General features: G+C 39.6%; 1 protein-coding gene across 1 annotated transcript in view; it reads right to left on the reverse strand.

The window, feature by feature from the left end:
* hsd17b12b (hydroxysteroid (17-beta) dehydrogenase 12b) overlaps window positions 1-23,671 on the reverse strand; it is a 40,412-nt gene extending 16,741 nt beyond the window's left edge. Inside the window, exons 1-10 of the mRNA XM_085162469.1 lie at window positions 23,337-23,671; window positions 14,889-14,935; window positions 13,014-13,089; window positions 12,132-12,239; window positions 11,794-11,858; window positions 9,627-9,671; window positions 8,650-8,684; window positions 4,436-4,517; window positions 3,730-3,795; window positions 3,401-3,550 (exon numbers count right to left, since the gene is read on the reverse strand). Coding sequence (XP_085018595.1) covers window positions 3,401-3,550; window positions 3,730-3,795; window positions 4,436-4,517; window positions 8,650-8,684; window positions 9,627-9,671; window positions 11,794-11,858; window positions 12,132-12,239; window positions 13,014-13,089; window positions 14,889-14,935; window positions 23,337-23,514 — 852 coding nt within the window. The 5' untranslated portion in view covers window positions 23,515-23,671. The remainder of the gene's footprint in view (window positions 1-3,400; window positions 3,551-3,729; window positions 3,796-4,435; window positions 4,518-8,649; window positions 8,685-9,626; window positions 9,672-11,793; window positions 11,859-12,131; window positions 12,240-13,013; window positions 13,090-14,888; window positions 14,936-23,336) is intronic.
* Window positions 23,672-24,529: the final 858 nt, after the last annotated feature.

The raw sequence follows: 24,529 nt of genomic DNA on the forward strand, positions 1-24,529 counted from the left end.
GAGGATGAATGAGTTGCAGAGAGACCGATCTGGCAAATGCGTCGGGTGAAAACAACTGCGTTGATGTCCCTTTTAAGCGGGCATACACAACAGTTCAGTCACCGCCGCTGCCACAAAACGTCATGCTTCAGACGACCCGCTTACATTCTGATCCCGAGGGAAGGATTCACACTTCGCAGTAGGGATGGGAATCATTCAGTAACTTCCAAGTAGAGCAGGGCGATATGACCAAAAATATTTATCACTATATCCATTTGAAAATTTGCGATAACGATATAACTGACGATATAATTGACACTAGACAAAACACTTTACAACTCTACAACTTTATTAGTGCAAAAAAAACCCACATCAATATATTTTCACTTAAACAAGCAGCTGTGTTTTATGTGCAAATGCAAATTCCTTGCTGACAGTTTAACCAAAAGGCATTTCCAGTGGAAATTGGCCGACATGTCCTCAGCATAACCATGTTTAATATCCACAAAACTTAAAAAGAGGTTATACACACGCAATACGGTAATATTATGTTGAAGCACAGTACGTATCAATCCGCGAGGCGCCTGCCTACGATAGTCGTAATGCTCCGACAATCCATTAAGCGGTGCGGGTTCCTAGCTTAGCAAAGTTGTACTAAAACATTTGACAGATTTTCGAGCGCCGTGTACGACATAAAATCGTTTCGAGGTCAGTAAACACAACCAGAATTCATACATAAGGCACACGGGATTATAAGGGGCACTGTCGATTTTCAGAAAAATCAAAGGATTTTTGAAGTGTGCCGTATTTTCCAAAAAACACGGTAATAACGACGGCCCGCTAGCATGCTCTACCAAAAACAGTGCTTTGTTGTGTATCTGACGGACGAAAGCTAAACCAGTTCCACACCACTGAAGTTGCAACATTTTTACAAACCAATTCTGGTTCATCTGTTTCATTCAACGATCCGCTTTCGCCCTTCTCATTCTCCGTCGTCGTCATGCTTTTTCCGCCATGTGCGTATGAAAATAAAGGCACCGCGCATGCGCGTTTTACCCATATTCTATCGCGATATTTCATTTTCTTATCGTTGCCCAACATTATACCGGTATTACCGTGAACGGTATGATATGGCCCAGCCCTACTTCCAAGTGCTTATTATTACAATAGATTGCCTTTGATTAACATGTTGATGTACTGCTGCAAGACAATCACCCAGGTGACGTCACTATAAGTAGGATTACACGAGTCTGTCCAAACTTCTGACTGGGACTGCATTTACTGTATTATGCACTGCTTTGTTATGTCAATATCTCTAATAGTTTTCAGTTTCAGCTTTTCCTTGCTGCCCAGTCCAACTTTTGTTCACTCTCCCTCATTTACTATTTAAGTGAAGAGTCACACAGTCATAACACGGGTAAGTCTAACTGACTGGGTTGGATGTATTATCAAAAACACTGTTATTTGTCACCAGCGTATCAATAACTGTGCTACAAGAGGAAGCACTATGATATACTGTAATACTGACAAGCCCTGGTAACTTCAGTTACAGTTTCTGGAATGTGGGCTCTTCTCTCTCGATTGTAGCCGCAGACCTGGCTCACCAAGAGTGATGACACTCGATGTGAAAGTTGGGCGAGCCGATACAATTTAAGTTCAAGGCTCACGGTGAAATAACAACTGCAAACCTGCAAATGGTCAGAACAGGGCTACCAAGAGGGAGCTGTAATGAGACAACATTGAAGCGACTATAACTCAGGTACAGGCTTTGATTCTGCACACGCAAACCTTTTCTCTGCACTTCATATGGGGCTGGAGGCAGGAAAGAGTGCTGACTTTATCTTATCCACAAAAAAGAATTCTTTTTTGTGAAAGCTTACTTATGCTGATTAGAATGTATTGACCACCTGTATGCTCTTAATAGACCCTATTCTTATTTATATGCACATCAATAAACAAGATCATTGATATTCATGTCACACAGTTCACCGGTGTAAAGCACAGCATGAAGGAACTGTAAAGAGAAAATGACTGCTGCTCTCAGTGACCTCTGCTAAAAACGAAGACGCCTCCGAAAAAAAAAAGAAAAGCAAAACTATGTTTGTGTTTCCATCTCATTTCTGATGCTCATTTCTCTGCAGAGTAATTGCAGTGTTAGGATGCAGACAATACTGAAAAGATAGCCGAGCATCCCACTCCATTATTTCAGAGGATGTTTACCTTTTGACAGATGCTTTAGCAACTGTTGACACAACATTAATTCAGTGAATGGAGATGAGCCTGTAGGAGGCTATTTTGTATAAAGTGAAACTGCTGCCTGATGGGGTTTCAGTCCTGTTGCCATCACATACCTTGACTACCTGCAGTACGATTCTCGCTCGTTATCGTGAGTGTTACGCTGCAGCAGATCCATTACTACTACAGAGAAACCAGTTGTGTTAAAATAGCATTGCTTTTATGTGCTCCAGCTGTGCTCCCCTATCCTTTATTGTCATTAAGACTACCATTTGCCGAGTAAGAACTGGCCTGTCGAGTCATTTTAAGTTCCAACTAACTGAAGCACTTTCAGCGGAGCTCGAGTCACTGTCAGCAGCAGGTTTATTGTACACACAAATGTCAAAGCAGCTATAGCATCCCAATATTGTTAGTCATGGTTAGTTACTGCCAGCCGTTAAAAGCTAATCCATCTGCAGATACAGTGAGGATTTTGTACTGTGCAAATGAAATGTATTTGATTTTGTTGTATAATTGGTTACACAAATCTTGGCTCCTACACCAACTAAAGGTGTTTTCAAAACACATTATACTCCCAAAATATTCGCTCATCTGCCTTCACCCATATATGACCTTGACTCACATCTCATTCCTAGTCTATATGGTTTAATATGATGTGGGCCAACCTATCACAGCTTTAACAGCTTCAAATGGTCTGGGAAGGCTTTCCACAAGGTTTAAGGGGTGTTTATGGGACTTTTTGGCCATTCTTCCAGACGCATATTTGTGAGGTCTCACACTGATTGGACGAGAAGGCCTGGCTCGCAGTCTCCGCTCCAATTCATCCCAAAGGTTTTATATCAGGTTGAAGTCAGGACTCTGTGCAGAACAGTCAAATTCTTCCACACTAAACTCTCTCATTCCCACACCATAATCCCCTCTCCACCAAACTTTACACTTGGCACAATGCAGGCAGACAAGTACCGTTCTCCTAGCAACCGCCAAACCCAGACTCATCCATCGCATTGCCAGACAGAGAAGCATGATATGTCACATAATACATCAAAGTCAAACTTGTCCTGGATTTTTAGTAAATGAATCTATGAAATCAATTTGAAAATCCTACAACGCCTTGTTAATGTCTGTGCAAACTTTGGTGTCCATGCTGCAAAAAGATGATACCAAGGATGCTCCAAAAAGAACCTACCATTATGGCATGAGGCAGGTAGCCATTGGTCTGGGTCTGTAGCCCCACAGTGTTGAGCTGAGATGCAACATAGCGCTCTGGGCTGGGCTTGTCCAGTGTAGCCCGTCGAATTTTACTCAGCTTAGTCGCAACAAAAAATGGCAAAACACTCTGGAAGAAGAGAACAATGAGATTATAAGTTACAATGTGTCAAATTGTGTAACTCTAATGTATCAATACAGTATTCAGAAACGTGTTTTTTTGGCCTGAAGTCCTATGAAATTTGCATTAATAACTACAGTTATGTCTATATTAAATATGTGGGTCTTTCGCAGTGGTATAAACTTTACCTGAATAATGATCCCCTTACTCTTGTATTCAGCCTGCAGTCCTCGTGAAAAGAAGTCCACAAATGCCTACATGAAATAAATGTAGGTCATTAAATCACAAAGATCTAGAAAGGTGGCAAAAAGGTGACACTGAAAAGATCCTTTAAACTGTCAAACTTTATTAAAAACATATTAAAAACAAAATCAATGAGTGACCGTATCAATGGTACCAGCAGACGAAATCATCAGCAAACTGGACGACAAACTCAAGATGTTGCAAAGGCTAATTTTAGCTGCTTATTTAAAAACGGCAGCCAGGACGGGACCCAGGATTAAGACAGCAGTAAATTAACCAGGAAAACTGTGAACAGCAGGCTGTATTTAAGGTAACAAATGCACATGAGACCGTGATAAAACATTATGATGCCACATGTTCCTATAAACATTTAATTGGTACACTACCTCAGGACCCGAGTTACTCACCGGCTCATTTATTTTGAATAAAAACAGCAAAATTAAAAAAACAACAAAAAAAAAAACCCACTTCATCCCTTCTTCTAAATAAATATTGGACAAACTTCAATCACCATCGTCAATAAATTATCAGTACGCTGTTCAATTAGAATAATTCATAGGATGAGATGGATTCCTCTTCAGTACACGGTAAGCTGAGTCCAACTTCAGTTAACACTTTATGAAAAGGTCATAAACCATGTAGTGCAATTACCTTGGAGGCAGAATAGACAGTAAGAAGAGGAACAGGGTACATGCCGCTGGCAGACGAGATGTTGAGGATGGCTCCCTTCTTCCTAGAAACAGCAAGACAAGCCGGTGCTTCTTTTAAAGAAGCAAATTACGAGTGAAAAGAAAGATGTGCAACAAACACTTCAATCCCCAGGTAACAAAAGAAGACGGTAGTATGTGTACTTGCATGCTGAGCCAAAACTGCTCTTGCTCTACATCAAAGTGGAACTGGTAGATACAGATAGGATCAAAGATTTCATCAAGATACCTAAATGTTTACAATGTGGGGAATAGTTCAGCTGTAACCTGCGGTGCTTGCATACATTTCATTTAACAAAAAAAGAAAAAGACCGATGAAGGAATCATCTTTCTATTATAATGTCTGGCCGTTTGCGTGACCTATCCCTTGTGGAATTATTCAGCCACATTAGTCAACAACAGCCTACGATCAAGCATGCGGCCCACCGGCTTATAACAGCACGACACATTAGCATACACCGAGTGTGCCAGGACTTATTTGAAAACAGAAAACAAACCAATATGCCTCAACACAGCGCCACATTTATTAGGGTACATCTATCATGACTTCTATTTCCAAAGAACGAAAGAGGAAATCCAAGTTGTCATATACTTCTGTGAACTGATGTTTTTCCTGGAGCTGAATGACTATATGACGCACAGAAGGAGAAATCATTTGATCGCCTGCTGAATTTTTAGCTATGGTCACTTCCAAAGAAATCAAAACTCTCTTTTAATGGTAGTTTCATTTAGAAATTAAAAAACCCACATTACATAAAAAATTATGAATTGTTCTGCATGTCACTGAGTGAAAAGTATTTGATCACCAAGCCAGACACGATGTTGTAATTGATGGATTTGATCCACTCCTCATTACAGAAACTGTCTAAATCCTTTGGCTTTTTAGCTACCGGTATGTTCACTTTAGGAGACAGAAAATATGTTCAAGGTTTAAACTGAGGCATTTTCCTGCTTCATGAAAATTATCAGCTCGTTCTAATGCTAACGCTGTTTACAGTTGGTATATATGTATATGTATACATATGTATATTTAGTGTGTACATGTGGGTGTGTACATGTCTATAAATAGGAATAGTAGTGGTACAATAGTTATGTCAAGCTATATAGTTTGTCTTCCATATTTCCAACCATATCCACAATCACATACTGTGTATGCTACCATTGTATATAGTGTATTATTTTTTTCACTGATTGTACTTATTTGTATTTTTGTATTTCCTTCTGATATCTGTACCTGAGCTGATGTGATGCAAAAATTTCCCCGTTGTGGGATCAATAAAGTCTTATCTTATCTTATCTTAAAATGAATGCAGCACATCTCAAAAAAGTTGAGCTCGGGCTATGTTTACCATTATTAGACATCCCCTCGTATTTTAACATAATGTAAACATCTGGGAACAGAGGAGATCATCTGCTGGACCTTTAGAGAAGAATGTTGTCCCACAGCAGCTGGAATCAGCAGCTGGAATCAGCTGGAATCCAGTGTTAAATGAAACACTGGATTCCAGCTGCTCAACAGTCCCGAGTCTTCTTTGTCACATTTTGGTTTTCATGATTCCAAATTTTTTCGTTATGGTGAAAGTTGTGGACTGCAGACAAACCATCACAGCACCTGAACTCGTCTACTATGAGGCCATGATGCTGTTATGGATGCAAGAGGTGATTTGACTTTGTCTTGATGAAATATACCAGCATTGTCTGGATGGAAGCAAATGTGTATATATTGTTCAGCTTCGATGGGGAAAGCTGCTAATTCAATAGGTACTAATGCACACCCGTACCATCAGAGAGAAAGGCTTTTGAACTGAGCACTGATGACACACCGGATGGTCCCTCTCTTCCTAGATCCAGAGGATACAGCTTCTGTGATTTCAAAAAAGAACTTCTGTGTTTTCCACTTTGCCTCTGTCCATGTTAAATAGACTTTGGCCCAGAGAAGAGAGAAGTGTTTCTGGATCATGTTCATATATGGCTTCTTGATAGAGCTTTAAGCTGTATTTGTGGATGGCACGGTGACCTGTGCTCACACATCGATTTCTGGAAGTGTTCCTGAGCCCATGCAGGGATTTCCATGACAGAATCATGTCTGTTTTTATTCCAGTGATGCCCGAGGGCCTGAAGATCACGGGAATCCAATATTAATTTTCAGCCTTGTACCTTGCACAGATATTTCTCCAGCTTCTCAGAATCTTTTGATGTTATGTGGTACAGATGATGAGATATTCAAAGTCTGTACAATTTTACACTGGGGAACATTATTCTTATTCCTCTGTCCAGCTTCACTTCAGAGAAACTCTGCGTAATATGCTCTGTTTTTTTAAATATACAATCAATCATGTTACTGACCTGTTGCCTGTTAACCCCATCAATTCCTCCAGCTGTTTCTTTACAGTGTCACTTACTTTTTCAGTATTTTGCTGCCCCACCACAACTTTTTTGAGGTCTGTTGGCATCAAAAGCCTGTTTTTGTTTCGATATTACATTTTCTTTGCTTAAACATTCAAATATTTTCTATGTTCTATTGTGAACAGTAAGTAACAGAAGTAAATATATGAATTCACTGGTGCTAAAATTTCCAAAAATGTCTTAACATGAAAAGCCCAAGATCTCTTCAGTTCCTGTTTTACTGCAGCTGGTAGCTTCTGTTTACCAAGATAAAAATACTGGCGGCTGCCAGTGGCACCCCGCGGCCTCCTAGTAGATACACTATGGTATCAATTTCAAAATCCTACTATGCCTTTTTTTGTTTTCATGGTATCACATCCACAAGACCTCCGACCTCTAACTTCGATGTCAAAGTCAGGTTTGAATTCAGTGTTTTAGTAGACACATCCATGGTGTCTATTTGAACTGTCTATTTTCAAGTTATCACATTCACAAACTTGGTTTTCCACATCTCCCTGGAGGGTGACTGCAACTCTTACAGCTGAGATGTATAAAGAAAAGAAAAGGTTTACTTGACTACACCCACTGGACTGTCCAAAACACAGTAAAACACAAAAATAAAAGGAGCTCAGTGCAGATATGAGAAAGAGGATCACAGAGTTACAAAAGTTAGGACCTTCTCTTGAAAAACTGAAAAGTCCAAGATCATGAGTTCAATCGGTTCTACAGATACAAGTCAGTAGGAAGTGACACCTCTTTGCTAAGTGTTGAATAACTTAAGCCTCAGCTAAGTCACACTCAGCTAAGACAAAATTAGGCGAGATGGTCAGACGTAACTCAGACACAGGCACTGACTCTGTGGTTTCTGGAATCTGCTGGAACAGCATTGTGTTTTAAATCACTATGGACTAAGAGGCTAGAGTCTAACTACAGGTTGCAGCTGACCGCACAGACAAGAAAACGCCTGCTGGAGGAAGATTTAATGGTCCGATGAGACTAAAAAATTGAGATGTTTTGCCACAATTATAAAAATATGTTTTGGAGCAATGTTGAGGTACTCAAGCTAAAGAAAACAGCATAAACTGTCAAGCATTGTGGTCGGGGTAGAAAGTTGCTGTGCGGCTGCTTTGCTGCTAGTTGAACTGGTACAGAGTGGATGCAATAATGAAGGAAACAGACTACCTCAAAATGTTTTAGCATTACCTCAAACCATTAGAACACTCAAATGGGTGTTTTAGGAACTTTAACAAAAAATCTTTTCTTCCATGCACGAATGTGTATGTTACATGATCTCACAGCCCCAGAAAAAGAACAATTCACTTTTCGAAAACCTAATATTCCCGTGTCATTTGACGACACGTTTGACCCACTGCGTTGTCAAATAATAATAAAGTTCGGGTAAATCTCAACATCTTTTCACATAATTCCAGCATTCTGCCACATTTCTTCTGTCTGTGATTGTATACAAATGACCTTGACTGGAATTTGCTTCAATATCTTCTTTTGCTGCCAGGAAGAAGTTTCCCAAGAATCCTGAATCTTCCAGATCTAATATTTTAAATATCCATTCACCACTACCACAGAAATCCCAGTTTAATCTTTCACTGACCACACTGCTGGTTGGCAAACACAGCGCCCTGTTACACAATCCCACCGTACCGGCCTCCCACGTATCTCGCAGCGGGTTCCAAAACAGGTGCATATCAATGATCAGGATTCACTGCGTTGAACCTTTTATAGATTCGCAGACAACGGTGATGTATAACAACTTACCTCTCCACCATTTGTGGTAAAACAAGACGTGTCATCTGGAAACAGAAAACAATGATAATGGGGAAAAAAGACAGAGAGAGAAAAGGTTAGAAGTGGGTGATGCAGAATAAAAGCATGAGACAGACAAAAACGGCTATTGTTTGTGGGTTGTACGTGGAGGAGTTCATCCACATTCGTAAATGTGTGTGTGCGTGTGGGTGGCTGTTGTGTGAAGAGCTGGTCGGAGAGACAAGAGAAAAGAAATGATAATGATAGCAGAGGGAGCCGTTTAAAGAAATATTGAACAATATAAATTAAGTGTTAAGAGAGAGGGTCGACTGTAGCTGTTGCTCTGGGAACTGCTGAACATGGAGAACTGGGACAGAAGTGACTTCTTATGGTATAAGTCACTGTGTTGTGCCAGTGTGTGTGTGTATGTGTGGAGGTCTTCGCTGGTCTGTGGGACTTCCTGACTATAGATCTATCTTACCAACCATCCTAAACACCTGAATCCACCTTGACAGCTTTAATTACTCATTCCACAGTGAGCGCACCACAGGGAAACGGATGACAAACATTTATGCATCACGAGTCCTCAGCGTGCAGTTTGGGACTGAGCCAGACATTTAAGATGAGCGGTCTGCAGCAGGCATTCGCGCTGACTATCAAAAAGCACCCTGAAATTCTGTAAACATGCCTGAATGCTATTTTTCATTTGTTTGAACACATGTGCCTTTAAGTAAAAACTGGAGGAGAAAAAAAAATCTCAGCTATGTCCCAAGTAGCTGTATTGATCCACACAAATTCAATGCTGTAATTACCGCTAAAGGTGGCTTTACTAAGTATTAGCTTGCTGGGGGAAATACCTGCAGTGCAATCATGAATTTCTTTAGTAGATTTAATTTGTTTTCACACTGACATTTTAAGGTTTTTTTCTCTCTCTCTGATAACCTGTTAAGGGGAAAAAAACGTAATTACTTGAATATAGCAACACTCACCTGGCACACTGATGTTATGTTAATGTTGACCAGGGTGTCAATGAACTGAAACAAGAAGAACACGTGGATTAGTACAGATGGTTACATTTTGCACTGGTGCAAGTACTTGTAAGTAGAATTGTAAACATTATTGGCAAATGAGGTTTGTTTTGTCATTTTTAAGCCTTTTTAAGTAAAAAAGAAAAAGTATCTGTGTGTGCGTTTACATCTAGTGTAACTGACTCGCCTCTGTCAGCTCATCAGACACATTCACACAATCCAACAATCCTGTTGCTTTTGGGTCAGATCCAGCAATCTTTTGAAACAAGCCAAGTTTCTTTCAGAAGGGCCGTGTAGTTTCCAAACGGGCCTTCCACTCGCTTGGCACAGCGTTAACACTAGCAAACTTTTCCTGACAGATGACACACTCGGGCTGAAGGCTGTTGATATCCCTGATCTGAATAAATCCAAAAGATAGCTAAGCTTACGTGATATTTTCTAGTAAAAGGTTTTTATTTATTTAAATTGGATCTCTTTTTATAGGTGTAAGGTTACCTGTTAGCTAACTGTTTTGTTTTCCTCCTTACTGTCAATCACGGCCTTTGATGCATCATGCTATAAGAAATGTGACCATTAACCCTTTAAGACCTACCATAGAACCAAGTCCGCCAGAGCTTATATTATATTTTTACATGTTGTAGTGCCATTTTTGGGAGCATTTCAAGTTGCTATGCATCAATACAACCATTATAGCCCAGATTTTAATAATATGTATGCATTAAGTGCATAGTAATTACATAAATTGCAAAAAAGTGCAATAGACTACGAAGAAATTGAAAATTGTTTTTTTTTTAACATATATTTTTAGTTAGAGAAATTTAAGAGGTTTATCCCTCAAAACTGTAAATACAAAAAAGTTGTACAAAATAGTTTCCCACCACAGAAAATTTATTTTGAGTGTCTTCATAGTTTTATTTTTGAAATACACCAATTTTTATACACTGCAGGAAAAATTAAAATAAATATTATAATGCAAATTTGAAAAAAACAGCATGTGCATCAAAATAAACTATTTCCAGCAGTGTGATTTGAGTTCTAAGCATCCCAGAAATGACACAGAAAGTCATAAAGTCAAACATAACCTTTAAAAACACCAGTATATGCTTGTATAGGCCCTGAAGATAAAAAACATTTCCATGAAAATGATGTCACTTCCGGTTTCGGGCAGGTCATGGCGGACATGCGATAGTTTGCGCTGACGTCTATTCCAATATTATGTTTTTGTTGCTGCAAGCTTTTTATGCAGTTTTTGCAAAGCTATATGTGGAAGGAAACTGTGACCTAGGACAAGCTGATGGCATAAGATGTAAGTACAACTCCTCTGGTTTCATATGCAAAAAAAATTATTGCACTAGCTTACGTGGTTGCAGTGCTACCTGGATTTAAAAATAGTTACGCAAAACGGAGCGTGCCCGCTCCGACCGGCTTTAAAGGGTTAATGGAACTACATACCTGGGATCCCTCTCATTTTTTGTTAGGCTATAGAATATGCCTGAGTGGCTAAGATAGCAGTGATGTAATCGATTTGTTTTACAAAAAGCACTGCATGGCTGACACAAAATCCCAAGTTGTGCAGCAAATCACTTAGGAGCCACTGCTGTAAATGATAACATGATAGGGTGGAATCGTAAAAAAAATGTATTCTGTAACAGTAAAACATTCACATGAAAGAAATACCACGCGCATTCTTCTACAAATTCTTTTACACCTGCTTTCAGCTAGAAATTCCTGAGCAACAGCCATTACTGACTTTATGACTTACATAGCTTAAAGACTTCATGAATAACAAATTTCCTTTCTTCTACTTAACACTTTTAAGAGGCAGAATACTGCTCTGAGTGTAAAACTGTCCCACCTATACCGATCTCCATTTAAGGAGAGTGAGACTGACGGAAACTGGACTGCTGTCTAATGCAGGTGAAGCGACCTAATCTAATTAACTTTAAATAGTAATAAAAAATTTAGATTTTCTTCAACGCTACAGCAGTTTACAGAAATGGAGCAGAGAGCCGATATATGTTGTGGAATAGCAGTCGCTGGAGAACACTTAAAGGGCAAACATTCATGTATTTTCATACTAACTATAATTTGAATGTGAAATACAATAATCAGAAAACTTGGAACTTACAGTGTCGAGATTGGGGACGCTGAGGAAGAACTCAGGGTAAGGGTAGGAGATCCCAACATTGTTCACTGTTAACAAGAGAAAAAATTTCAGAATTGCCAAATTATTCAAAGAGATTAAGTATTTTATGAATGCAGGATTGAGTCTGTTATTCCTCATTTCAATCTTCAGGGGGCAGTAAAAGGCTTATAAATTAACCCTTCTGAATACATGAAAAACAGTGGATTTCACAGCACTCCTTGTTTGTCAGATGTGGTTGAGATAAGATTTGACATATCGTGTGACAGGCTGATTAACACTCATGAAAAGGGAACCGGCCTCAGCACCTCCTGCAGTCTTACCCAGTACTCCAATCTCCAGTCCTGTGAGTCCTTCTTCAATCTTAGAGTAGATGTCAACAGCACTGAAGTCTGCTTGAATCGTTTTTGTCTCCACACCACATTTACTGGCTGAGGACAGAAGTATGCATTTTAATTTAGTATATCTGAGTCACAATGAAAGATACCAGAAAACAATACTCACAAATAGCATTCAGGAATGGCAAAAATGACTATTAAATAGTCATTTAGAAAGGGAAGGAAGGGGAACAAAGTATTAAACCCTAAATTAATCATCAGTGATGTTATCCCTCCCTTAAGAGGACACTTTCATTTAACTGGACATATTCACTTTCAGCTCCAGTAAAAGATTTTACTGCCTCATAACCAAAAGCATAAGAGTCCAGCAAAGGGCTACTCAGTAAGAGATCACTTGTGCTAAAACACTAAATTCAGTGCAGTATAATTTATTCTTTTGTTACTGAGCCCTAGTGTATTATTATGCAAGCTGTAAGATTTCAGATTCGGGACAAATGAGGCTCTAAAAGTCGCGGTCATACACATGAACTAAATTAGTCTGGTGCCTCTGGAACACAGGTAGGGTTTAATTTGACTCTAAAGATGTTTTCACACATAAACTGAAGATAATTTCAGCTGAATCGGTGTGAGATATTGTCCTTAGCTGCTTTTTTGTTTACTTCAAATCATTCTGATAAGCAGGGTGCAGACTCACTGGCTGCAATACACCTAACTACTTCCTGCAGCGATTCTCACAAATCACCAAGGCACACAGACATTGCACCAATCAGGGTGACCGATGCATTAAGGAGAGGAATATTTAACCATGTCCAAAATTTTACAGGGGTGAAACGATTTTGAAATAATATAAACATGTGCATATCTCACCAATAGCCTTGGATACATCATCCAGCTTCTCCTGAGAGCGGCTGATCATCACAATGGCAAATCCTTTACGGGCGAGCTGCAAATACAAAAATGAAATATGTCAACAAAGTAAAACAACTGCGCACTGCACTTACATCCATACTGATGATCAACATTTAACTGCTTCTTTGATCGGCTTTTACATTTTGGCACTAGGCTATCCTGCAATATTATGACGACATCAAAGTTATTACTTTGAATTAATACCAAATTAATATTGTAAACTGAAAATGCAACCTTGTGAACCAAATGCAGATGAAAAAGCTTTTAAAAAGCAAAGTTTGTAGATTTTATTTTTGTCATTTGGTTTCTAAAAATGGAAACTCAAGTAAATAAATTTAATGGAAAATATAAGAGATTCTTGTTGAAAATGATTCTATATCACATGTCTCTGAGGTGAGGTAGTATCTCAAAAACTTGATGCAAAACAGACAATAAGTGTTTGGACTCCATTGATTCACTTTGAACCAGACTTCAAATCAAGAACACTGCTTTTGTTCACAGCAGTGGTCCGCCAACAAATAGACCCAGTGTGTGCCTTAACACTAAACAACAATGGCGTGGATGGCAGGGTCACAAGAGGAAAGTCACTGCACTCCAAAAACCAACGCTGCTGCCCAGAGCCAGTTTGCTAAAGATCACACTAGCAAGCCAGAAGGCTGTTTGAACAGAGCTCTGTGGGCAGCTAAGAGCAAAGAAAAACTTCATTGTGTATACGAGAGGCGTTTGGTTTAGAGGAAGGGAAAATCGCTGCATTCGAGCGTCAGGACCTTATTCCATCTCTGAAACGTCACGGATTAGGCTTGTTTTGCTGCATGTGGGCCACGACAGCTTGCCGTCATTAATGGAACAGTGAAATTTTTAAATACAGCAGCAAATTCGAAAGTGCAATTCAAGGACATCCGTGAATGGAATCTCAAGAGAAACTGGGTCACACAGTGCATCAAGATAAAAAGATGTCCTGAAAACTAGTCATTCTACAAAAAAAACAAAAAAAAAGAAAAAACGAACAAGAGGAATAAATATGTTTTGAATGGCCGAGGTCTCACTCATCAAAAGATATCGTGGAATGGCCTGAAGCGAGCGCTTCATGTGAGGATACCTGTCATCGAGTTCAATATGTTTTGAACATTTAACTCAACTCACTCATCCAAAGTGATGTGAAGGACTGATCAGCAGTTACTCTAAACTCATATTACACCGTGGGCCACATACAACCCACCTTGATCTTTAGTGGCCTGTTAGTCTAATGAAGTTTAACTACTCATTGTAAAAAAAAAAAAAAAAAAACCCACTTATATAGTAGATACTGAAAAAAAGGAACTTTTCTGTAATCTAATTGTTTTATTTATTACTGAATTACTCTGGTGTAATATGACTAACGATGGAGGAGGTCTTTATCAGAAGGAAAAGCTGTAGAACTTGAAAATACAGAATCCTAAAGTTTCTTTCTTCCCATTTTCCAAAGCCATATAGTCGAGGGGTTTTTGCCAGGCCGATTCTGGCCCCCCAGCCTGGTGTTTCACACCCCGGCTCTCAACATTTAGTTGCAGTTATTGCTGTGCAAGGTGGTCACACCAGTTACAGATCAGTCTTTGCAACTCACATGTATCATATTGGGTCATTTTCCTAAATAAATAAATTTCAGTGACCATGCTTTTGTCTCATTTGTGTGGCTCTCCATGTGTTACTTTCTGTATAAAAATAGAAAAAAAAATAATATTTTTTTTTAACTGTACTCACCATCAGGTGTTACATGTTTATAGATCTACTATTACAGGCACATACTATTTTCAAGTACAAGTTCATAACTCAACACCTCTGGGAGACTCTTACCTCTTCTGCATATGCTTTCCCAATCCCATCTGTGGCTCCTGTCACAACTACAAACAGAGAGAGACTTAATTAGCAAGGAAACTATATTACCATTACTCGTACCTTAATAAGATCCTTTGTACACATGTAAAAATATACAGCCTTTCCGTTATGCTCAATTGCACTGGATAAACATATGAAAAACATATTGAAAATATATCACAGACTGACCCATTACGACTTAATCACATTAATCTCTACGGGCCGTAGCTTTGACTTCTGTTATAACAAAGCGTTGCAAGCAAAACACATTTAAACAGACCAAAGAAGACATGTGCTATGTAGCCAAATATATGGGCATGTCATCCTGATGTCATCCCAGGGCCAAGTAATGAGGTTAATCCACTTCTCTAAACACCTCCAAAGCTGAGGGAGATTTCGGAACTTAGATCCTGGGATTTGCTCCATTTCCACCACAAGATCATCTGTGCAGGGCGGTCAACCAACTGATGCTCACACTCAGCTTTTGTGTTCATCCCAGGGATTCTGGAGGCTAAGAGCAGGTCAGTCAAGTTGGCTTAAAACAAACAAAAAAAAACTATTTCTTAATGAGCCAAGATATATAAGGAGTCAACGTCAAGCTTAGGCAGGAAGGGGCTTTCCTCGAACTGTTGCCAGACATGTATAGCCATGCTATTAAACAGCACTTTACAGCAAGGTTGCTTATTGTAGCAGTAATGTTTCATTTATTGGTACTAAGGAGCTGAAATTATAACACTACGTAAAAAAGGAATTTACACATTCAAAAGTACTAGAGGACTGTCCTGTTGTGAAGGATTCCAGCGAGTGACCACTTCACAATCAGAGATACTTTAGATGCACACTGTCAGTTTGAGGACCTGAAGCCATTCTGCCTCTTCCACTTTAGACTTGTTTTGTCTTCGTTTGTCAAAACGTAGAAGCAAAAAAACATACTGCAGAAAACCTGAGCAGTGCTAGCCACCACAGATGAACAGCTAAAGAGTGCCACCTACAGGAACTTTATCAGCACAGAGATCTACTTCGAAGCATGACACAATACTTAACTGACAAGTGATGTCAAGAAATTGCTGTGTAGAAAGGCTAATTATGACCCAGCGCAAAAAGCTTGAGCACAATAAAAGGAATTTACTTTTAAAGCCAAAGAGTTAAATGAGGGTGTAGACAGATGCAGTGAAGGACACGGTTGACAGGGAACAGCTGAGGTGACTAAGGAGGACAAAAAGAGAGTGAGGGAGGGTGAGGGGAAAGAGGTCCTCTCTGTCATCAGTGGCAGTCGAGCAAGCAGATGCCCTGGAACTGCCTGGCACAAACAGCAGCGGCAGCAGGATCCTATTTTTAGCAATTCCCATCTTTCAGAAGGAACCATTCATCACACCTCTGGCTAAATATAACAAAAAAGCGGATGGGGAGTTGCGTGGTGAGTCGAAATGTTACAATATGTCCCTGAATGACCTGCCAGGCCCTACTTAGAGAGGAATACTTGCCTCATCTTTGTGTAAAATATCGTTGTGTTTTCAGAAACTGTCCATTATATTTTATATTCTTATTATTTTTTACATTTAGTCCCTTCTTACTTTTTTTTTTTTTTGCATTAGACTTCTGAAAGTAAAGTGCACTTAAGATGGGAATGCTGCTGTGTGGGTTAGGTCAAACCACATCAGTGTGGTTGGGTGCACTGAGCAGTTCGGCCTCTAGGGTCTGCTACTAGGGCTTTTAGGACGCTTAGGCTCATTAAATACTACATGCAAGGTGCACCGACGTAAGTGCAGTCTGTTCAGAACAAACTTCACTACCTGGGACCATTCATAGTCAACAAAAGATATACACGGTACCACCAAAAAGCAATAGTCAACAAAGGTTTGTGGAAAGGAAATGTTTTAAACTAAAGAATGAGTCATGTTCTGTTCCTCGTTGCAATTCCAGTACTCAAACTACTCTCACTATTCACGAGAACGCACACTGATGATTTAGCTTACGAGTTAAAGATTAAAAAAGGGGGGTTGACCATTTTAAGCTTAAGTACTGCTCCACTGGGAAATGTCTGACTGTTCCTCCAGTGTGTTCCACCAGTGTTCATTTTGATGGCAGATTTTGATTTAGTATTAGTCACAGTCTTTTGACTAAAACATCATTTAGTTTTAGACATAATTTAGGCATCAAAGTTTTTTCAGTTTTAGTTATTTAAATATCATATCAAGTGTAAAAGTTTGGTATGTTTTTACTGGTTGCTCCACAAGGTTTACAAAGCGTTTTATTTCCCTTGACATCAAATGCAAAATATGTCCACTCTTCTTCTTCTCCCAGAAGCATAGAACCCAGCTGAACCCACTCCCTGTTTGTTGGGGGCATATCAAATGTGGGCATCTAACTCGCCGCACAACTAATTTCTTCTCACTGGATTACTTCCAAACTTTTTCGGCCTTACTACACAACTTAATTAGTTCTAAGTCTCATCTCTCTAGAATATTTTCATCCTGTTTTCATTTGTTGATGAAAGTGTCAATAGACTTCATCAGAGTTTTTGTCCTCGTGCATTAGTTTGTATTTAGTTATTGACTTGTTTTTGTCAGACAAAAGATAAAGGTTATTGACAAAAACTGAGACAAAAATTATAGGTCAACAAAACTAACCATCTTCCACCCAATTGCACTTTCAACAGTCCACAGTTAAAGAGGGATCTGAGGTGCATAATCCCCTTTTGTATATTTTTCACATCTAGCAATCCTGGTTACAACACCTGTTAGTAACCATGCACTGCATAAAAATGGGTGTATGTAGCTAATGTTACATCATAATGGTGCCCATTGGTTTTGAACACTACATGTTAAAAGTCTCAATTTAAAACATTTCAGCCCCATAGCATGGGGATCTATTTAGTTCGTCTTGCCTTAAAAACAGCTGTAAGTGACCATCAGCAAAACTGTGGAGTTTGGCCCTGTCTTTTTTGCTCAAACTGATATCATCATGTTGGTATAGTTCCTGGATCAACAAAACGAATGTTGGTCCAGGTTCAAGACTGCAAGTGACCAATTACATTGTAGTAAAGTTATAGTTTTGCAACATGGACGCACCCTACCTATAGCCCTGTAACCCTAACCGCGATCACATCCCAACCGGCCCCTTTTTTGGATTTCTTCCTGAGTGGACATCAGCAGGTGTTTTCCCATGTTTCAAAGCTATGACATAACAGCGTGAGTGGTCTGATGCAATGTTGATCCTCGATGAATAGTTGATTGATTAAAATGTTGATCCAAGAACAACGCACAACAAAGGGATATTCAACCTGATTTTTCGATCATGTTGGACTGGTGGTCCAACAGATCATGGTGGTCTGGAAGATATTCTATGGTCTTTACTGCCTCCTTCTGGTGGTACAGGTGGCACAAGGTAAAATAAACAGTGCAGAAAGAATTTAAATATTTTAAACTTTAATGTCCCCAGTATGTATACTCTTGCTCTAAGGACATCTTATATGTCGGACAACATCATGGAATGCACCAACGCAAGACTCTGTGATACACACATTTAGTGCAATTGCTTTTTAAAAGCAAGTCATCAGTTAATTTTTTGAAATTCTCTCCATATATTACCTTTATTACAAAGTCCTAATAATAAGCTATGCTCAGTGTACTTTAAGATTTAAGACGAGTTGCTGACATCACCCTGTGAGACACAAGTTACAGATTTTGGATTTTCTAGTTACCGTTTTACCAGAAGCAAGGACCATTGAAATTCAACCCATTTTTAAAACAGGATGAATTCTTGATTTTAACACAGTGACTTATGCACAATGGCTGCAGCAATTTTCAATTTGTACATGTTCAAATGCTCTCTGTACTCTTTCTGGAATGTCTAATACAAATGCCACCTTAAAAGAGTTTATTTTAACACTACTCTTCATTTGTTCTTGTGCTCATCCATCTATCTGCCCTTTGCTGTGCCCATTTTCCTCATTTTCCTCTTTGTGTGATTGTCTTGAGTGCAGATGATGCCGGGATGCCAAGCATCCTCTAGGGCTGCAGCACAGCCAAACAGAAGGGAGGAGTGGAGGAGCAAAAGAGAAGAGAAAATGACAAACACGAGCACAGGGGATCCTGAGGGCAACTAAAAATAGCACAGGGAAAAGGAGAGGAGAGTGCAGGGGGAGTCTGGAGGCACAATGATGAGGAAAACGTAGGCTGGGTTATTTTTAGTTGTTTTAAGAATGAAGTGATTTGCAGTCAGAACAGGGAAAAAAAGGAAAAAACATTTTACAGCTGAGTGCATGTTCCCTTCACTCAAATAAAACAAGATCTATTTTAGGAACTGCCGTCTCTGGCAAATCTAGGTTAGACTGGCTAGGTATTCCAATGATAGTGCTACTATGTGAACAACATTGGGGCGCAGGATTTGATGACACCTTACAAGATATCAGGACAATAACTGATTTTTGTTTTTTTAACAAAACTGTTTTCACAGAAAAGTTAAACAAAATGAGAATTTTACCAACCACTCTTATTTTAACGCCTCAACTTCAGCATTTTAAAAGTCAACTATCTTGTGCTGAAATTGGGACCAGAGGATAAAAAGTTATCATACAGAAAGCAGGGTTAAAATGACGCATGAACTCATGGACTCGACTGTCCAGGATGCTGCTAGAGGTGAAACAGCGTTTTCTTGGCACCTTTTGTGGCCAGAAAACCAGTCAATTAAAGTATGAATCACACAATCAAGTTCAGAATAGTTACTGACCATGTATATCCCCTTTCAATTAATTCAATTCAATTTTATTTATATAGTGCAAAAGCAGTCACATCAGGGCAATTGATATTGGGGCGATCGTGGCTCAAGAGTTGGGAGTTCGCCTTGTAATCGGAAGGTTGAATGTTGTGTCCTTGTGTCCTTGGGCAAGACACTTCACCCGTTGCCTACTGTTGGTGGTCAGAGGGTCCCGTGGCGCCAGTGTCCAGTGCCTCGCCTCTGTCAGTGCGACCCAGGGTGGCTGTGGCTACAATGTAGCTTGCCATCACCAGTGTGTGAATGTGTGCGTGAATGGGTGGATGACTGAATGTGTAAAGCGCTTTGGGGTCCTTAGGGACTAGTAAAGCGCCATACAAATACAGGCCATTTACCATTAGTAAAGACCCTACAACAACACAGAGAAAACCCCAACAATCAAATGACTGCCTATGAGCAAGCACTTGGCAACAATGGGAAGGAAAAGCTCCCTTTTAACAGGAAGAAACCTCCAGCAGAACCAGGCACAGGGAGGGACGGCCATCTGCCGCAACCAATTGGGGGTTATGGGAGAGAGGGAGAGACAAGACAATAAACACTGCCGAAGTGAGGCAAAGATAATTAACTATTGATTAAATGTGAAGTAGTGACCCCTTATTGTCATGATTTCCCCATGTTTTTATGGCTATTTCCAGCAGGGTAACGCACCATAATGCAAAACAAAAGTCTAAATGTTTTTCATACAGCTGAGAATTAGTTCAGCAGACTTCAGGAACCTCCCCAGTTGCTTGATGAATCCAGCAGTATACCCAAAGGCATTCTGCTGGATTCATCAAGCAAGACAGGTGGCTTGTAGTGCAAATGTGCAAGTTGCAAATCTGCACAAATTGTGAATTGAATCGCACTGATGTGGAGCAGAATCTGATGCCGGCACATCGGAGTGAGGTAAACCTATAAGCAGTTTGCCAATCACCAAAACTGTGCCGTCTGTGAAATCAGACGGCACTGTATAAAAGTCTGCAACCATCAAAAGTTTAGGGTGGAAACAAAACTGTATCCAGTATTGGTATGTCACATGTGTCACAACTATGTCATCTGAAGCAATGTTTGAGAAATAGCTTCTTTTTTTTCTTGAAATGTCTGATCCTTATCTCGCTCCAGTGTTACCTTCCTAATAAAATGCTCAGCAAGTGTCACAATGCATTAAGGCAGCTGTATTTCTTATAAGTCATTGTCTCAGATAACGTATGATTAGGATGTGTAATACCATCACAGCTTCCCTTTTCTCTCTCCCTCACAGTCTCCTGCTCTCTCTCTCTGCACCGCTGAACCAGAATCACGAGGATCCTGCGTCTCATGTAAAGCTAACTTATGAATGGCTGTAGTCCCGTTATATAATCAGGCCATCCTCTCAATCAAGTCCACTTCAGTGAGACAAAGTTTGTGAATGAAAGTAGTAGCCGAGGCTAACGGGCTCCCTTTGCCTCATTGCATATTCTGAATCATTTTGCATCTGGAATCCAAAAATATCCTCCCTCCCCTTCTGCGTTTCCATTTTTAGCCGTGCACAAAAAAAAAGATCAAAGGCGTCGTCGGTTCACATCCCCCGAACATTTGGCTCCTCTCTAACACACTGATGTGACTGGAGCTGCAAAGGCTGAGAAAGATGTAGAGTCCTCTGATTTTAGCGTTGAATCTTGAATTGTTGGAAATGGTAAAGGAGTCAGGATTACGTGTCCAAGACATAAAGAGAAATATACAATATAAATATGCAATGAAAAGATTGTGGAATCAGATAATAGAGATTGGAAAGGCATTGATAATACTTCTATGATGCCTTATAAGCATTTTAATTTCAGGTTTGGATTTTCATTGACTATGTAGTTTTTTTACTGACAGGCCCTACAGGTCCTGGGCTCTTCTGGGGTGCCTAAATGAATCATTGTGTAAAAAAGATTTGTGAGCTACCAACTCTGATGTTGGTGTGAACTTTGTACACCAGACTTGCCAACACCGAAGCAATCCCAGCAGGCCAGTCTGTTCAAATTTCAAGGTTCAATCAGTAAGCAGGTAGGACAGATGGACAGCATTCAATCTAACTTGATAATCCCCTTGAGCCATAATCCAATGATAAGCCTTGCAACTGTTTTACATGTGATGACAAAAGGGCTGATCATCCCTTCAACACTATGTATTGCTTTTAAACAAAAAAGGCATCAAAGGCTTTTCTGCTGCTTTACTAAAGAAGTCTTAGTGTGTAACAAGTATATGCTGAAGCAATATGGGACGACTGGATACGTCACAATCACCCCACCAGAGTGAAACATTAAACAGAGCAGCCACAGCTGTGACACACCGCAACAACCCCAGCATGAGTCGTTCCCAGTGGTTTCAAGAATAGGAGAGTCCATTAGAGAGCACCGTGTGTGCTTGTAGTCCACTGTACATTCTGTATTATGTTAGGTGCACCATTACAGCCCAGTGCAATCCAGTTTACCCCTAAGAAACAAATAAACTACAGAGACACGAGGTGTGATTAAAAATGTTAAATTGCATCTATAAAATGCAAAAACCTGCACCTGCTTTGAATTTGGATTGTATCTTACAGTGAAGGGCACCAGCTACATTTTATTAAAAGGCCAAAGTTGCACGGCACCAAATCTGGTGAGAAAAATGTTCATTTTTCATGGACATCAGGCAATGGTACGTGCCATACTTTAGGTCATTTGTGCTAAATATTCTCCCTAAGACACCGAAGGATGTTATGAGAGAAAAAAAATAGACAAAAGAAGTGGTCAGACTCTCAGACTAACAAACAAAGACCTGACCTGACTCGGGATAGTGGCACTGGCAAATATAAATTGCTTTTTATAGGGGCAGTAGCAGGGCTTTTGCATAGGACCTCATCTAATACAAGCCATGTGTTCTGCCTCAGTGGAGTTACTCTCACTGTTCATCGGTTTGTTAGCTGTAGCTGGTGTTCTGATAATCTCAGTCAAATAAGATTTGTTAGCACATGTGAGACCTTAAAGAAATTCAACCCTGGAACTAGAGATACACAGAATCCATATATGGATCAGATATCATTTCAATCCAAAATCAAAAAGATAGACCAGGTATCATGACATCAGACCAATCAATAAAATGTGTGTGTGGGGGGAGGGGGGTTTTTTCGTCTTTCCTCTTTGATTTCAAACGATGGTCAAATAAGCTGACACGTAAGCTGTAATAATGATGACAATACATTCCCTGCAATGTTACCAACTAATGTGTCAAACAGCACTGAGTTATAAAATAATTTATTATGGAAGTGACTTATAATACTTATACTACAGAATAACACTGTAACAAAGTTAAACAGAAAAAAGATTAAAGCTCTACCGTTTAATTCTGTTTACATATCAAAAACAAAAAACTATAATTTCGCACATTTCAATATATATTTCTAAATATATATATATATATATATATATATATATATATATATATAGAGAGAGAGAGAGAGAGAGAGAGAGAGAGAGAGAGAGAGAGAGAGAGAGAGAGAGAGAGAGAGAGAGAGAGAGAGAGAGAGTTGGGGGGGTGGGGGGGTGTTCAGACAAAGAATAGCTACTTAATACAACCGACAGTACAAAAGGAGAGGTCCCTTTATATTGTACCATTACTACTTGAATGAATAAAACTGGCTGGTAGTCTCCCCAATTAGTTTCTCACCTGCCCACTTTCCTAGTTTGGCGGGTGACAGGAGCCGTCCGTTGCCCAGCACCCACACCCTGAACCCGGACAGCAGTCGGTACACGGTGCACAGAGACAACCAGGCCGCGGTCAGAGCACCGAGCCAGAACAGCGGTGCCTCCACGGCCCGAAACACGGCTTCTCCGCTGAACGACATAGCTGCACTACACACTTCTGTGTCTAGTATCTATACTAGTGCCTGAATTTATTGTATCTATATTAACGTGATGACAAAGTGCTCAAAGTGCACATACATGCGTCAGCCAGAACCCCTCCTCTGTTGGACACTTCCGCATCAGTGTTTGACGGCCTGTGATTGGCCCGTTCTCTTCTTCTTCTTTTAATGCTTTTAAAAACCCCATCGCAACAAATCTACTCGTTACTACCACCTACTGTTCCAGCACAGGCTGGACCCAAAACGACCGTCATGCGGCTACAATGTTTTGCAAAATATACGCGTTAAATTCTTCTATATCACATCTTAACTTCCTACCTGTTATGTTGACGTAAAGTAACAACTTTAATTTAAAAAAAAAAAAAGAATCACATTTCAAAAGGGACCGTTTTCACTCTATGAAGCATTACGGTTTAAGGATTTACTAACTTGGTAACATCATATCAGTTTCTACTTTTACGTCCTTCTAATATTTATAATCTTACTCTTTTTTTTTACGTTTCATCCCTTAATATTGTAAGCGTTATAGTGCCCTAACTCTACCTCTTATTTGCCCTTAGTGTGCTTTGCCTTCTTTGGTTAAAAATACTGAATATTTTTTTCTTCCCACAAATAATAACACTAATAGTAGAATCGGGGTTTAATAAGTATTCCAAGCCATACCATGCTTGTGTTATTTCACGTGTTTTCTCTGTTTGTGTAATAGCTGTATATGCGTTTGCACATACCTTTTCTCCAAGTGTCACTTTAAACAAACATTTATTTTTTCAGGATGAAGCTGAACCTGCTTGCATTGTTCTATTAATTGCTCAAATTTGTCCATCTTTTCTTTTTCTTGTTTTCATATTCTTTTCTGTATTTCATGTATTTTCTCGTAGTACACTAAATGTGCCAGTTATGTTTCTAATCTCTTGTGGGGAAAAATGCTTGTATTGTAAATGTTAATGTTTAATGTTCTCCCATCCTAAGACTGCATATATACATGTACTGTATATAC

The sequence above is a fragment of the Neolamprologus multifasciatus genome, chromosome 1 (assembly GCF_963576455.1).
Source record: "Neolamprologus multifasciatus chromosome 1, fNeoMul1.2, whole genome shotgun sequence".
Classification (NCBI taxonomy): Eukaryota; Metazoa; Chordata; class Actinopteri; order Cichliformes; family Cichlidae; genus Neolamprologus; species Neolamprologus multifasciatus.